At 43.3% G+C, this 14,734-nt stretch overlaps 1 protein-coding gene across 2 annotated transcripts in view; it reads right to left on the bottom strand.

The window, feature by feature from the left end:
* Positions 1 to 5,076: 5,076 nt before the first annotated feature.
* LOC131134373 (testis-expressed protein 264 homolog) overlaps positions 5,077 to 14,734 on the bottom strand; it is a 32,509-nt gene continuing 22,851 nt past the window's right edge. The window contains exons 3-4 of one of the 2 annotated variants that reach the window (XM_058079595.1): positions 12,442 to 12,607; positions 5,077 to 5,665 (exon numbers count right to left, since the gene is read on the bottom strand). In XM_058079595.1, the coding sequence (XP_057935578.1) occupies positions 5,397 to 5,665; positions 12,442 to 12,607 (435 nt within the window). In that variant the 3' untranslated portion in view covers positions 5,077 to 5,396. Of the gene's footprint in view, positions 5,666 to 11,388; positions 11,601 to 12,441; positions 12,608 to 14,734 lie in introns of those variants that run through there. The other variant, XM_058079606.1, reaches the window with a different exon arrangement.

The following is a 14,734-nucleotide window of genomic DNA, read 5'->3' as shown; positions in this document are numbered from 1 at the left end:
ATTTTAGGCACATTTTGGGGGAATTTAGCCCTTCAACTATCCTTATGTGAGACATGAACACATGTCTTTCTCCTTTCTGTGCCTTTTAAAGATATAAAAACAGGTAAAAATAGGCAGCTAAGAATTCAAATCATGGGACACACCTATTACGTCTCCAAAAAGCCAACAAGGCATGTGAATCACATTGTTATTATTATTCTTATGAACATTGTTACGCCCAAGAACTACGTTAGTGGAGTAGTGACACCTGGCAACTAGCAGGCTAGCGACTAGCACACTGACTCCTAATACATATTGGAGCTGTCTTTTAGTTTTGGAGGCTAGGTGTAGCGTTCTTTTCTATGTTGTTATGTGAAATCAATGCACCCAGGAAGGAAGTTATACTAAAATACTACAAGTGACGTGCATTCATTAGCTGCCTCTTTTATCTGTTTTTATATCTTTACAACACACAGAGAAGACAGTGTGTTCATGTCCCATATAAGAAATGACGGGCAAAATTAAAAAAAAGTGCCAGCCTCACCCAGATTGTAACCTCCAGCGGCCCCTGCTCTATGGTTATCATCACAGCTGATACCCTTCTGCCCTTCTTAAGTCAACTTTGAGACAACCTTCAAACCTCAGCTTGGGAAGTAGTTCTTTTTTTTTTTCAAACATTTAGACTGGTAGAATCTTTCAGCAAGTAGTAGCCAACGTAAGCGGCGCCTCCAAGCCTCTTTATTCCCTCTTTCCTGTCAATCTCATTCTTCCTGCTCATTACTGTGATATGGACTTGTCCGTCAAGACGTTCCCACTCTATCAGCTCTCAGAGTTGGAGGGAAGTTGATGTAGTTTGAGCAGTAAACAAGGCAGGGCCGTGTGGAATCAAACAGCTAAGAGCTTCTCTATGCGCTCCCCAATCTCATCCGTCATGTCCACCCCGTGGGTAGATAACCCCTGGGAGATGTATTTACCTAGGAACTGACTACAGAACATCATTTAATAAAATAAGCCAACATGACTCCACGTTGGGCGGCTGCACGGCGGTCGAGTGGTTAGCACGCAGACCTCACAACCAGGGTTCAATTCCACCCTCAGCCATGTCTGTGTGGAATTTGCATGTTCTCCCCGTGCATGCGTGGGTTTTCTCCGGGTATTCCGGTTTCCTCCCACATTCCAAAAACATGCTAGGTTAATTAGCGACTCCAAATTGTCCATAGGTATGAATGTGAGTGTGAATGGTTGTTTGTCTATATGTGCCCTGTGATTGGCTGGTCACCAGTCCAGGGTGTACCCCGCCTCTTGCCCGAAGACAGCTGAGATAGGCTCCAGCACCCCCGCGACCCTCGTGAGGAAAAGCGGTAGAATACATGAGCCTTATGAGTGATCTTGTGGATTTATATGTATTTTGTTTTGTTTTTTTACATGAAAATCTATAATAATTCTGCATAAAATGTGTTTTTTTGTTGATATTTCAGTGTGTCTGGAATGAATGACAAAAAATGGTTCCACTCTACTTAGTTTCACTATGCATTCACTGAGGTTACGCCTTTGAATGGCCGTGTTTTAATTTCCAAGCTGCTGGGATTAACGACTGCATATTAGTTCTCTGAAGTCATCATCATAAAACAATTTTCTTTAGCCATTTTTCAAGTTGTACTAAATGCGGCGCATCACTTTGCGTATTACACTCACTTTCCACCAGAATGATAAAATGTATTTATTTATTTATTTTTTGTCATGCAGACAGAGTGACCTAAAAGCATCTATATCATTCATTCATTCATTTTCTACCGCTTTTTCCTCACGAGGGTCGCGGGGGGTGCTGGAGCCGATCCCAGCTGTCTTCGGGCGAGAGGCGGGGTACACCCGAGACTGGTCGCCAGCCAAATCACAGGGCACATATAGACAAACAACCATTCACACTCACATTCATACCTACGGACAATTTGGAGTCGCTAATTAACCTAGCATGTTTTTGGAATGTGGGAGGAAACCGGAGTACCCGGAGAAAACCCACGCATGCACGGGGAGAACATGCAAACTCCACACAGAGATGCCCGAGGTTGGAATTGAACCCTGGTCTCCTAGCTGTGAGGTCTGCGCGCTAACCACATCTATAACACATATCATTAAATGCACTTGCACAATCTAATGACATTTCAATGCAAGAGTCTTATAAACAAAGCAGCTATTATAAAGCTCAATACATATTTATTTAACCATGACTGTAAATGGCATTTGTGGCCCCCGTGACCCTGCAAAGACATTTCACTTGACGTCAGCCATTTTTTCAGTATACCGTATAAAGCATAGTGCAGGTGCACATGATGATGTGGTGGGGCTGTAGGTCTCTCTCGGCCATATTGTGTCCACCAAACACTAAATGCAAGAAGAGTTGTAGCTTGTGCCCTCAGGTCAGGAGGCAATGGGCTCACTTTTGTCTCGGGAGACTTTCTACAATTTATCAGCGCTGTCACAAATGATCACGTGAGCCCCTCCCGTGAGGCCTCAATATTCCAAGTGTGAACAGCAAGTCTTGTATGCATCAGACGCGAGGGAAGAATCCGCCAAATTTGATCTATTATGAGGCTTTGCTGAAATGTTTCTGCATGAATTCTGACTGAGCAAAGTAACAAGTATGGATAATTAATACTTCTACCCTGCAGCAGGCTTCAAGTGTGACTTAGTCTTCCATAAAAAAGTGAAGAACACCTTGGATTGAAGACAAAGCAAAGCAGTTGTTAGTTGGCACTTTTTTTAACTTTTTGGAAAAGTGCACTTTTTGTGCAATTTAGCACATCAGCCACAATCCTTATGTGAGACGTCTGTGCCTTCTAAAAGTATAAAGACAGGTGAAAAGAGGCAGCTAAGAATGCAAGGCATGGGACACACCTATTCCACCTCCAAAAAAGCCAACGAGGCTCAATTTCTATCATTTGAGCTGCATATGAAGCACATTGTGGGGGCTGAGGGTTGGGATTGAACCCTGGTCTCCTAGCTGTGAGGTCTGCACGCTATCCACTAGACTGCCGTGCCGCCCACTTCAATCATGAATACCGTATTTTCTGGACTATAAGTATAAGTCGCACAAGGCCAAAAATGTATAATTAAGTAGAAAAAAACATACGTAAGTCGCACGGCGGTCTAGTGGTTAGCGCGCAGACCTCACAGCTAGGAGACCAGGGTTCAATTCCACCCTCGGCCATCTCTGTGTGGAGTTTGCATGTTCTCCCCGTGCATGCGTGGGTTTTTTCCGGGTACTCCGGTTTCCTCCCACATTCCAAAAACATGCTAGGTAAATTGGCGACTCCAAAATTGTGATTGGCCAGCGACCAGTCCAGGGTGTACCCCGCCTCTCGCCCGAAGACAGCTGGGATAGGCTCCAGCACCCCCGCGACCCTCGTGAGGAAAAGCGGTAGAAAATGAATGAATGAAGCACATTGTTATTATTATTCTTATGAACATTGTTACACCAAAGAACTACGTTACTGGCGTAGTGACACCTAGCTACTAGCAGGCTAGCAACTAGCTTGAGCACACAGTGTGTCCCAATGCCTCAGGCCACTAGCCAAAGGTAATGCTACATATTGGAGTTGTCTTTAGCCTTACTTTGAAATATGAAAACTACCAGTATTTTTTCATCAGTCACATTCAAGTGTTGTGCAACTCTGATTGTGCTATGTGAGTGCATGTCAAGAGCGGCTTCTATGGGAATCCGTTGGACTGAAAATGTGCATACAAGTTCGAGTGTATACGGGTTCAGCCGTGACTGACACGTCCGCAAAAATGGGAGCAGGGTTTTGGATTTAAGACCGAACGAGTCAGTGTTTCTTCCTCAAAGGGAAGATGGCATTGATGGAAGATGGCAGCCTGCAGACTCTTCAATGGGCATTTTGCACAGAGGGGACTTCTTTTCCAAATCGACGTCTCACTCGATGACAAGCGTGCGCCGCTCGCACACTGAGAGCCGGCGAGCCAACGAGCGAGACAACGAGCGAGCCAACCAGCGAGCGCGGCGTTTGCTTGCTGTGATCTCTTGTTTGTTCAAAGATGAAGGCTATGGATATGATTGCACATACATCACAGGCCGCGGGTCATCAGGTGGTCTTTCAAGCAGCAGCTGCCATATTTATTTGGGAGAGAAAAATAGCTAAGGGATGGTGTGGGGGGGCGGGGGGGGGATTAAGTGAAAAAGACGTTTGGAAAGAGCAAAGAGCTGTGAAAACATAGAAATACAAGGAGTGCGACAGAAGTACACAAGTAGGGGTGTCATGGGGCGCCCAAGTAAGGGGACGAGACGAATGGGACCATGATAACGAAACACGACGACACTAACATTCATTCATTTTCGACCGCTTATCCTCACGAGGGTCACGGGGGTGCTGGAGCCTATCCCAGCTGTCTTTGGCCGAGAGGCGGGGTACACCCTGGACTGGTGGCCAGCCAATCACAGGGCACATAAAGACAAACAACCATTCACACTCACATTCATACCTATGGACAATTTGGAGTCGCTAATTAACCTAGCATGTTTTTGGAATGTGGGAGGAAACCGGAGTACCCGGAGAAAACTCACGCATGCACTGGGAGAACATGCAAACTCCACACAGAGAAGGCAGAGGGTGGAATTGAACCCTGGTCTACGCGCTAACCACTAGACCCCAGTGCGACTTACGTATGTTTTTTTTCTACTTAATTATAAATTTTTGGCCTTGTGCGACTTATACTTATAGTCCAGAAAATACGGTATTCATGATTGAAGTGGGCGGCACGGCGGTCTAGTGGTTAGCGTGCAGACCTCACAGCTAGGAGACCAGGGTTCAATCCCAACCCTCGGCCATCTCTGTGTGGAGTTTGCATGTTCTCCCCGTGCATGCGTGGGTTTTCTCCAGGTACTCCGGTTTCCTCCCACATTCCAAAAACATGCTAGGTTAATTAGCGACTCCAAATTGTCCATAGGTATGAATGTGAGTGTGAATGGTTGTTTGTCTATATGTGCCCTGTGATTGACTGGCGACCAGTCCAGGGTGTACCCCGCCTCTCGCCCGAAGACACCTGGGATAGGCTCCAGCACCCCCGCTGGAAAAAGCGGTAGAAAAATGAATGAATGATTGAAGTGGGTCAGTCCAATGTAAAAATGTTCCAACTCAACAAATAGCAGCACTTCTGCCCCCTTCAGTCAGCCAAAGGACATGCTAACAATACAAACAATAAAATAACATAAAATAACATGACTCCATGATGATGCATTGGAGATTGTTGCCTCCATGAGGAGCATGCTCTTACACAATTGAAGGTCATGGAAAGAGTACAAAGTTCTCCTGAGAGTTGAACTAAGTTGTGTGAGTTTTTTCCCAGAGAATCGTGGACAAAATGGAAGCGGTGGTATAAATCTTTTAACAGCCTCTGGACCTTCACTCCTCACCGCCAACAACCCCCCACAAGTTTGGGCGGGAAGCCTGAAGGCTCTTCAGCCTCTCGTCTTTATTCAAGCGCTCTGGTCCATCTCCTTCTTGTTCAGTCTGTTCCCAGTCCGGCTCTCCGAGCGAGCGACCCCGTGAGGCTCCCGCTCTGGGACTTGCGTCCGCGTGGTCCCGATCGGGCGAGGCGGCCGGTGACGTCTCTCTGCTGTCTGAGAGGAGAATCCCGCTCCCTGAGCTGTATTCGCTGTTTGAGTCTGCACCTACGGAGCGGGCCATCAAACACATGAGGAGGAGATGGGACAGATGGTCGCAGCACTTCCATAAACAAACACGGCACGAGGAAAGCCAGGCTCCACAAATAGTCCGCCAGGCAAAATCTGCCTGCTTCTTTTCTTCACAGCAAATCCTTTGGTTATTTTCAACAGTCAAAACAAAATAGTTATATTAAGTGAATTAATATTTAGTGAATAGCAAACCCTGTACTTAAGATTTGGTGTATTGCAGATCGAAAATAACTCGCTTTACTCTGCATCTACAAGGTCTACATGGATGATGTTGGCATCAAAGTAAAAAAGAGACTTTGATGAGATCTCAGCTACTGATGCTGCTAGTTCAGTGACTTTTACAGTTCTTGTGTTTTGACTTGTATCATTTTTTTCCAAAAATTGCTTTTGTTGACCACTACACGGTGGGTAAGTGGGTACCATGTTGCCCACAGAGTCAGGAGATGAGGAAGACCTAGGTTGGAATCTCTGCTTGGGCATCTCTGTGTGGACGGACGGACGGATGGACAGAAGAAAGTAAGGATGGATAGATTGATGAATGAACATGACAACTTTATTTTCTCCATTCCAACTTTTACTATCTATTTTTTTGCCTCTGCAATTACCTCTAAATCAGGGGTCTCAAACTCAATTTACATGGGGGCCACTGGAGCTAGGGTCTGGGCAAGGCTGGGCCGCATCAGGTTTTCCCAAAAAAAACACAAAAAAAAAACGCATTTATGAAAAACAGAAAAATATACAAACTTTTTCAGTGCTTTGGTTCCGATTTTTCATCTTATTTTTCTGCACAAAATAAGATGAAAAATAAATAAACAAATCAAGAATAAAGAAAATCAATCAGTAATAAATAAATATAATAATAATAATAAAACAGCAAATAATAGAAACTTGAGAAACCACATATAGTTGGTGGGTAGACAAATGATTTTTTTCAGATTAAAATGAACAAAGCATTATTAGAGCCCTGTAGACATGACAAAACACGACTATAGTCACATTTATACTCTTTTTATTTACAACATATTGCGCAACTGCAGGGTCTTGAGACACATGCTAACTCGCAAACTAGAGAGCTAGCGACCTAAACGGTAGCCTTCAAGTTATTTCCTTTAAACTTAAATAGCCAAAAATGTACCACTTCCACACGGATAGGGAGGGTAACTATTAACAGTTATTTAACCTTTAACATGAACATTAATCAAACGTAATATTTTTTTCTGGGTACATGATACCATACAGCATCCATATCAAACTTAAACTTTCATATCAAGGCCGGGGCCTCAAACTAGTGTCATGTGGGCCACATTTGGCCCGCGGGCCGCGTGTTTGAGACCCCTGCTTTAAATACTCAAATTCTTCAAGAATAAGATACAACATAACGTGTTTCATCTGCTGGTGTTTTTGTATGTTCCAATAGAAAACATGCGCTATAAACCTTTATGCTAATCCCACCACTGTGACCTTTCGCATTGCCCTGTAGCTTCATGAGGAAGGTCAACATTAGCCCTTTTTTAAACATTACTACGTTCCAAATGAACTAAAGGGCTTCTTTTTCAAGTAATGTTCCATTCCCAACCTCATGATTCCTCTCTGTTTGTCAGGACAGTGTCATATGTGGATTTATTTGTGGTGGCCCTCGCTTATGAACACATTATGATGGGACTGTTGGTGAAGGTAGCTTACACCTCTGTACAACTCCATTTTTCATACGCAATTGATCTGCCAGAATAAGACGACGTAGCAAGAAGGATCATTGTTGCCAACTCTTGCTACACACTGCTTAAAATGCTAAGACCAGCTGAAAATGTTATCAGGAGTCTTGGATGTCTTTTTCCAAAAAGTGACTAAACTAGTGGCTTCTTCTGCTCCGAATGGACATTTTTAAAGAAAGTATGGAAGTGTAGCTCTTCTCCATGAGCAGCAGTTCCTGCTTTGATCATGCTCAAAATAGCTATGACATCATACAATGTACCCAACCACAGATAGATTGAAGTACTGTGGGAAATAGTGCAGCACATCCTTTGCAGATTAATGAGATCAATTTGATACCTGCGTCTGCCAGTCTGCAGGCCTTTTGGCCTTTTGAGAGTCTTTTCACACAACACTTTCCTCCAATCAATACGTCCGAATAAGCAGCAAGCCTGTCATTAGCGGGCGAATGGATGAAGATGATAAACACACAGTATGAACTAACCTTTGGCATGAAACAAAAAGGGCGAAGGCAAGCTGAAGGCGAGCAATAGCAGCATGCAAACAGCAGCGATCATTAAGTGCCTTCAGAAAAAAAAAGTCTCCGTGCTGAGTGTGTCAGGTGGCAGTTTGAGGCATTCCCACAAGAGGCGTCGCTATGTGGAGTTAGCATTTTTTCTCTGTGCACATGTGGCTTTTCTCCGGGTTCTCCGCATTGGTGACTCCAAATTGTTCATAGGTATGAATGTGAGTGTGAATGGTTGTTTGTCTATTTGTGCCCTGTGATTGGCTGGGCACCAGTCCAGTGTGCACCCCGCCTCTTGTCCTAAAAAAAAAAAGCTGGGATAGGCTCCAGCATACCTACGACCCGCATAGAAAATGGATGTAAAATACTCCCAAGTTACTGATGTTCATACGACACCAATCTGAGTGCATGTAAATGTTCTACTATGCTCTGTCACTGGCCTGCACTTTTGTGGAACGCCAGCGCTCAAAGATGTGATATTAGAGCGAAGAGACGTGTTGACAGAGAATATTAGACCGGGGACGACGCTGAAAGGATTGGAACACAAGTAATAATAATGAATTGGCTGGTTATTTTCAAGCCCGCTGCACAAACGTTAGCTCCACGAGAACACATGCGGGGCATCGACTCCATGGCACGGATGAAAGGAGCGAAGGAGAGGAGGAGAATAATCCTCTCAGAGTACACGGATGAACGCTTGTGTTGATTCATTTACACATACTGTATATGCCTGTTATTGTATTAATGCAGGCAAGACAGAAGTAAAATAGCGTTAAAAGAACTTGCTGTTCTTTGGTAGACGTACTGTATAATAAATCTCACACTGCAGCTTAATGAATGTCAAAAGGAAAGCATTCATTTGAGTCAGTCACTGGGGAAGAAAAAGCCCACTCCTGTCGGAAAATAAACTTCAGATTTTTTTGGTTATTGGAAGCATTTTGTGGTACTGGCAGACATTTGTCCATGCAGCATCCGAGTGACAGACGATTAGCTTATTTAGATTATTGATAGGGAAGGCTAGTAACAATATTTATTGGCACCGATCAAATTCCACGGCTACTCCTGAGGTCTGATTCGGATAAAATCAAAAGGTACAGAAATAAAAATCTTAAATATGATATATATATATATATATATATTAAAAAATATATATAAACTTCTCGCCCAAAAACAGCTGGGATAGGCTCCAGCACCCCCCGCGACCCTCGTGAGGATAAGCGGTAGAAAATGAATGAATATATATATAGTATATATAAAGTAAATATATTTATATTAAATTTATATTAATTAAGAATAATTTAATTGATACATTTATCTACAATATTTATATTTAGTAAATATATAAATATATATATAATATAAATATATATTAATATATATATATTCATTCATTCATTTTCTACCGCTTTTCCTCACAAGGGTCGCGGGGGTGCTGGAGCCTATCCCAGCTGTCTTCGGGCATGAGGCGGGGTACACCCTGGACTGGTCGCCAGCCAATCACAGGTCACATATAGACAAACAACCATTCACACTCACATTCATACCTATGGACAATTTGGAGTCGCTAATTAACCTAGCATGTTTTTGGAATGTGGGAGGAAACCGGAGTACCCGGAGAAAACCCACACATGCATGGGGAGAACATGCAAACTCCACACAGAGACGACCAAGGGTGGAATTGAACCCTGGTCTCCTAGCTGTGAGGTCTGCGCACTAACCACTAGACCGCCGTAATATATATATTATTAAAAATAAATAAATATATTTATATAAATATATAAATATATTTATATATTTTTTATGACAATTTGAACTTGTCACAGTGCAGCAGAAAATCCAGCTCACTGTGACATCACAGTGAGCCAGTGTTAAAAAAAAACCCTGAAAGCGAGGGTTCAGAGCCATCCCAACCTCCTTTTAGGGCTGACTTCCAAACGCACAAACCTAATTATCTGTTGGTTTAACACCAGAATACAACATTCTAACCACATTTGTAGTTCAAGAAAGTGGAAAAAGCATCATAGTTCCCCCTTTAAGATACGGTATAATGTGCTTCAGCGTACAAGTCATTATTTTTCCATACAGAATTCTACTCCATTCTTGTGAGAACTGACATGAACACAGAGTGACAGGAGGATTTCTAAGCCACCACGCAAGAGAACCCAGATCCACGTGTAATATTTGGAAGCTTGATCGCTCACCGAGACAAGATGGGTGTGTGCACGGAGGCGGGACACCGCGTGGGCGCGAGCAGACGGGTCAGTGGAGCGGTGAAGGCTGCGGTGAGCGACCTGACTGAGTTGATCACAGAGTGTGACAGGAGCGCCGCTACCCGTCACATCACCATCTCCGGTCACGGACCCAAATGTCGCCTGGACTCTCCCGGCCGTGCGTGTGACACGTGAGGAGAGGTGGATTTGTCAGTGCGGGTCACTTTTAGATACAGAAGACGACATCGAGCGCAGGAATGCTAAAAAATCTGCAATTGCTGAAGTCTGGATCGGCGCTAAAGTTGTGCAATTTGGATTTTGAACATAAATCAGCAAAATAAATTGATGAGGTTGCATGTATTTTGCTTTTTATTTCGCTTTTCTGTGGGAAAACTTGGCTAAAAATGAGAAATCGTTGTCGTACCTCAATAGCCTCAATATAGTTTATTGTTCATTTTTGGTATGCCTTAAAAGAGTAAAGACTAGCTTGTGCACTGTGTTCTGTTTACGCAAAAATTAGGCACTTTTGCACGCAAAACACACCAAAAATTGTCATGAAATGATGCTTCCGCATGACTTATTTACACCTTGTCAAGTACTGTTTACATCTAGTGCACGATAGTCACACACACGACGTACATTGTATGCACCGTCACCACCGCTTCCAGCATCCGCGATGCCGTCGTGGAATTATTTGATCCCACTGTGTCCCAGCGGGCGTCACACCTTTATTAAATTCCACTATTCACAAGATGTTGAAGAAGCTCTAATCACAGAAAATAAACTCTGTTTATTTTGTATTTAAGTATTTAGTGGGTTTTTTTGTGTGTAGCATTATAGAGTGCGCATATAGAGGCAGCGTCTTACCTGCATTCATGCAAATTACAAACTCACCCATGTCTGGAGTTGCAAAAAGTCTACCGATTGTAGATGTAGATGTAATGAAAACGATTGTTTTGGAAATTCAAGGAAATCCAGCTGGAATAGGTGCAGAATCTGGAAGATCTACAGACGTCCAATTCCAAACAAAGGCCCGAAAAATTAGCATATTTTTTTTTGCATTTTTATTAATATTTTGTATTCCACATGTACATATACATTGAAGTATGACAATTAACACAGCGTCTATTTTTGTCTTTCATGCAGTGCTCCAGTTGGCGTCATGTGGGTTCAGTCAGAGGTCTGTTTTCATTGAACTAAAGTGAAAAATAAGGCCTCCGTTGTCAACACGCAAGCTTCTTTTTACATATTGCATAATGGGACGCGCTTCATACGGCAGCATCCCCAGTAAACATTCCCTCAGATGCACAGCAGTCTCATGAGGATAAATTAGTGTCAAGCGGAACAGCGTTAAAGACGCTCGTGCAGTTTTACAGTCAAAAGTTTTCCATATGGCAACCTACTTGTCTTGTCGACAAGCCGCCTGGCGAGTGGCACGACACTTCTACCACAGACTGGTGTGTTGGGACACTTGTTTCATTAACACCTTATGAGAAAAAAAGGCGCAGGGTGTTGCTCATGAGCAAAAGAGTAGTAGCATCAAAGTGAGGGGCAGATTTGTTGTTGTTGTTTTGGATACACAGGAAATGAACAAAGCAAAGTAAGTGACTGCTGAAACCCGGCAAGGTCAAAGGTGACCTGTTATGCTCATTTTTCAGCCCGTTGTATCGAGTAGTATTCATATAGAGCAGCTACACACTATAACAGTTTTCTAGATCTTCCAGAATCTGCACCTATTCCAGATGGATTTCCTTGGATTTTATTTATTTATTCCATTCACGGCCCGCCTCCCTGCACACCCACTCACTCCCCTGTGATTGGTCACATTCCCAAGTACTTCTGGACTACTGCCGAACCCCACTTGAGTTGATAATAAATGAATAAAACCTTAGAAGAGCTACTTGAAGACCCCTGACTTACCGACATTAATGCACCTTTGAGCAGCGAGTAGAAGTATTTTGAAAAGAGGCAATATTTTCCCGTTGAGGCGCGTCGTAACGTGAAAATTCCGTATGTAGAGACGTTCGTAGTAGATGTACCACTGTACAAATCTATTTTATATTGATATGGTACAACGTGTTCTCACAAGAATTACATAGAAACTCATTGACATCTGCAAACAGCGTAGAACTTCTCTGAGTGTTCTGAACTCCAATTTACATGCCAGTGTTGAACTGAGCAGCATTAAAGTTCAGTAAAGAATTATTAGATGGTAATAATGCTAATTATATCATATTATGATGAATATTTATATAGAGCATAAAGGCTCTTCCGGGGTTTGTACGCACCCGCCAGGTTAGCTATAGTCCAACATGGAGTCAACATACCTGAGATGTCGGAGTCGCTGTCCAATTCTCCTTCTGCTAAAAGCCTCCTTTCTGCCAGACGGACTTCCGGAACATAGAAGTCTCCCTGACGAGCCAACGGAGCCATGAAGTGGATCAACTCCTCCCTGTAGATCTCAAGGAATGGGTGCGCGCACAGCTTTCTTTCCTATCGCAATGGGAAAATAAGAAACACATTCAGGGTACTGTCATGCGTTGTTGTTATGTTAGAACTCTGCGTCCTTTGCTTTGCTGGTACGGGGTGGCTGAATGCCTCGCCTGTTGGGCAGACACACTCACTTGCAAGGGGAAATGGACAGGCACACGTATGCACTGCAAAGAAAGTCAAAAATATTGAAACAATTCTATGAAAGAAAGAAAAATCCACAATAGTTCAAACTTACAAAAGTAATAATTACAAAAAACTGAAATTTGCCACAAAAAAAAAACCCGAAACTGACAAGCGACAAAGCCACTGGAGCCAATCCAATCCAATCCAATCCAATCCACTTTATTTATATAGCACATTTTATAAACAGAGTTTCCAAAGTGCTGCACAGACTAGTACAATTAAAAAGTAATAATCCAAAATAGATATTAAAATATTAAAAACAAGAAACAAAGCAATAAAAGTATAAAAAAATAAAACCAATTACAATAAAAACGAAGAACTAAAAGACACAGGACCATACGACTCACTCCGAGTTAAAAGCCAGAGAATAAAAGTGGATTTTAAGACGAGACTTTTTTACTCGGGAGGGGAGAGAGTTCCATAGTTTGGGGCCAACCACAGAAAAGGCTCAGTCCCCCCTGGTCTTAAGTCTCGTCTTAGGCACCACAAGTTGGAGCTGGCCCTCGGACCTCAGTGACCGCGCTGGAGAGTAAATTTGGATGAGGTCCGAGATGTATTTGGGGGCCAGTCCATTCAACGCCTAAAAAACAAACAATAAAATCTTAAAATCAATCCTAAAACGAACAGGCAACCAATGCAGGGAGGCCAGAAAATCGACAGAAACACAGAGGGAACTTGCTTATGTTGGTACAATGAAATCAGACTTGACAAGATTTTCTGACTCTTCCTCTTCCCCTTTTTCACCAGCTTAAAGTGAACGCATTCAAACTTTGCAAGTGCACCAGAGTAGACGTGTCAATTATATAACGAGTACGCTGTCAAATCTCCCAATTCCTTCCCCCGTTCGCCTCACTCATCGAAGACGGCGCTCATTAACCTTTCATACGCCGCCCCTCTCTCTTGTTATTCCGCTCATGCGAGGCCGACGTCTGTTACTTGCACACTTTGGGCACGGGCTACACATCTGGCATCTTGCAGCTTGCCGTGCGGCGAGCGGCCGGTGCGATCGATCACGTTGTGAAAGTAGACCGTGAAGGTCAACGTGTTCTCGTGAGGACTGAGTATGAGTCAAGTGTTGTGTTGCATTCGAGTTGGAGATGTGAGTCAGCAACACTGGCAGAAAAAAACACAAACAATTCCTTTTTGGAATTGAATTTGAATATGATGATATTTTCCGAGGCTCGGAATGAGCTGACGTGGATGATGCTGAGGTTCTGAGGATGTGAGACAAGATGCTTCATGGTAATTTCGGTTTTGCATATTTTTCTTGAACATTCCAAAGTGGATGGCTCTTTCTTGAAGAGACACCTTTTCTTTGATTCGATGAGAGGAAAAGCGCCAGGCTATTCAGTCCAGCTAATAAAAGACGCTCACATGTTGCACCTTTTATACGTTCAGCCTCCATCTTGAGCTGCAGTAGCTTGTAGGCATGAGCGTTTGGAGCATCAATAACTTGGTACGCCTTGTGAATTTGTATCTTTCTTCGACTTTCAATCGTAAGGATAGTTATGCGGCTTTTTTGTGACGAATCTTGGGGAGCAGAAGTGTGTCCCGCAGGCCTCTTGCTGATCTTTGAATAAAGGAACAGCAGTGACAGTGAGGTTATTGAAGAATTGAACACAGTATGGCATATGCACACACACACACACACACACACACACACGCACACACACAAAGCATATTCTTTACAGGAGACGGCATACTTCGTTCCAAAACTCCATCACGTCGTCTTCCGTTGCCATCTGTCTGCTAACCCAGTTCTGACAGAAGTGGCACGCCTTGCTGTGCTGCCTGGATCTCCATCCATTTTGGGTGGTTTCAATTATCAGTTCTGCAGCATGTACTGTATACATCATGCTGCATAATGCATCCGTGTGTATGTACACATATGACTGACAGACACGCCGTCATGAATTGTCACATGTCAAACAATGCATTAACGAT

Source organism: Doryrhamphus excisus, chromosome 1 (genome assembly GCF_030265055.1).
Source record: "Doryrhamphus excisus isolate RoL2022-K1 chromosome 1, RoL_Dexc_1.0, whole genome shotgun sequence".
NCBI classification, from domain to species: Eukaryota; Metazoa; Chordata; class Actinopteri; order Syngnathiformes; family Syngnathidae; genus Doryrhamphus; species Doryrhamphus excisus.
The sequence above is the reverse complement of the archived record's forward strand: the minus strand, read 5'-3'. Positions and strand labels throughout refer to the sequence as shown.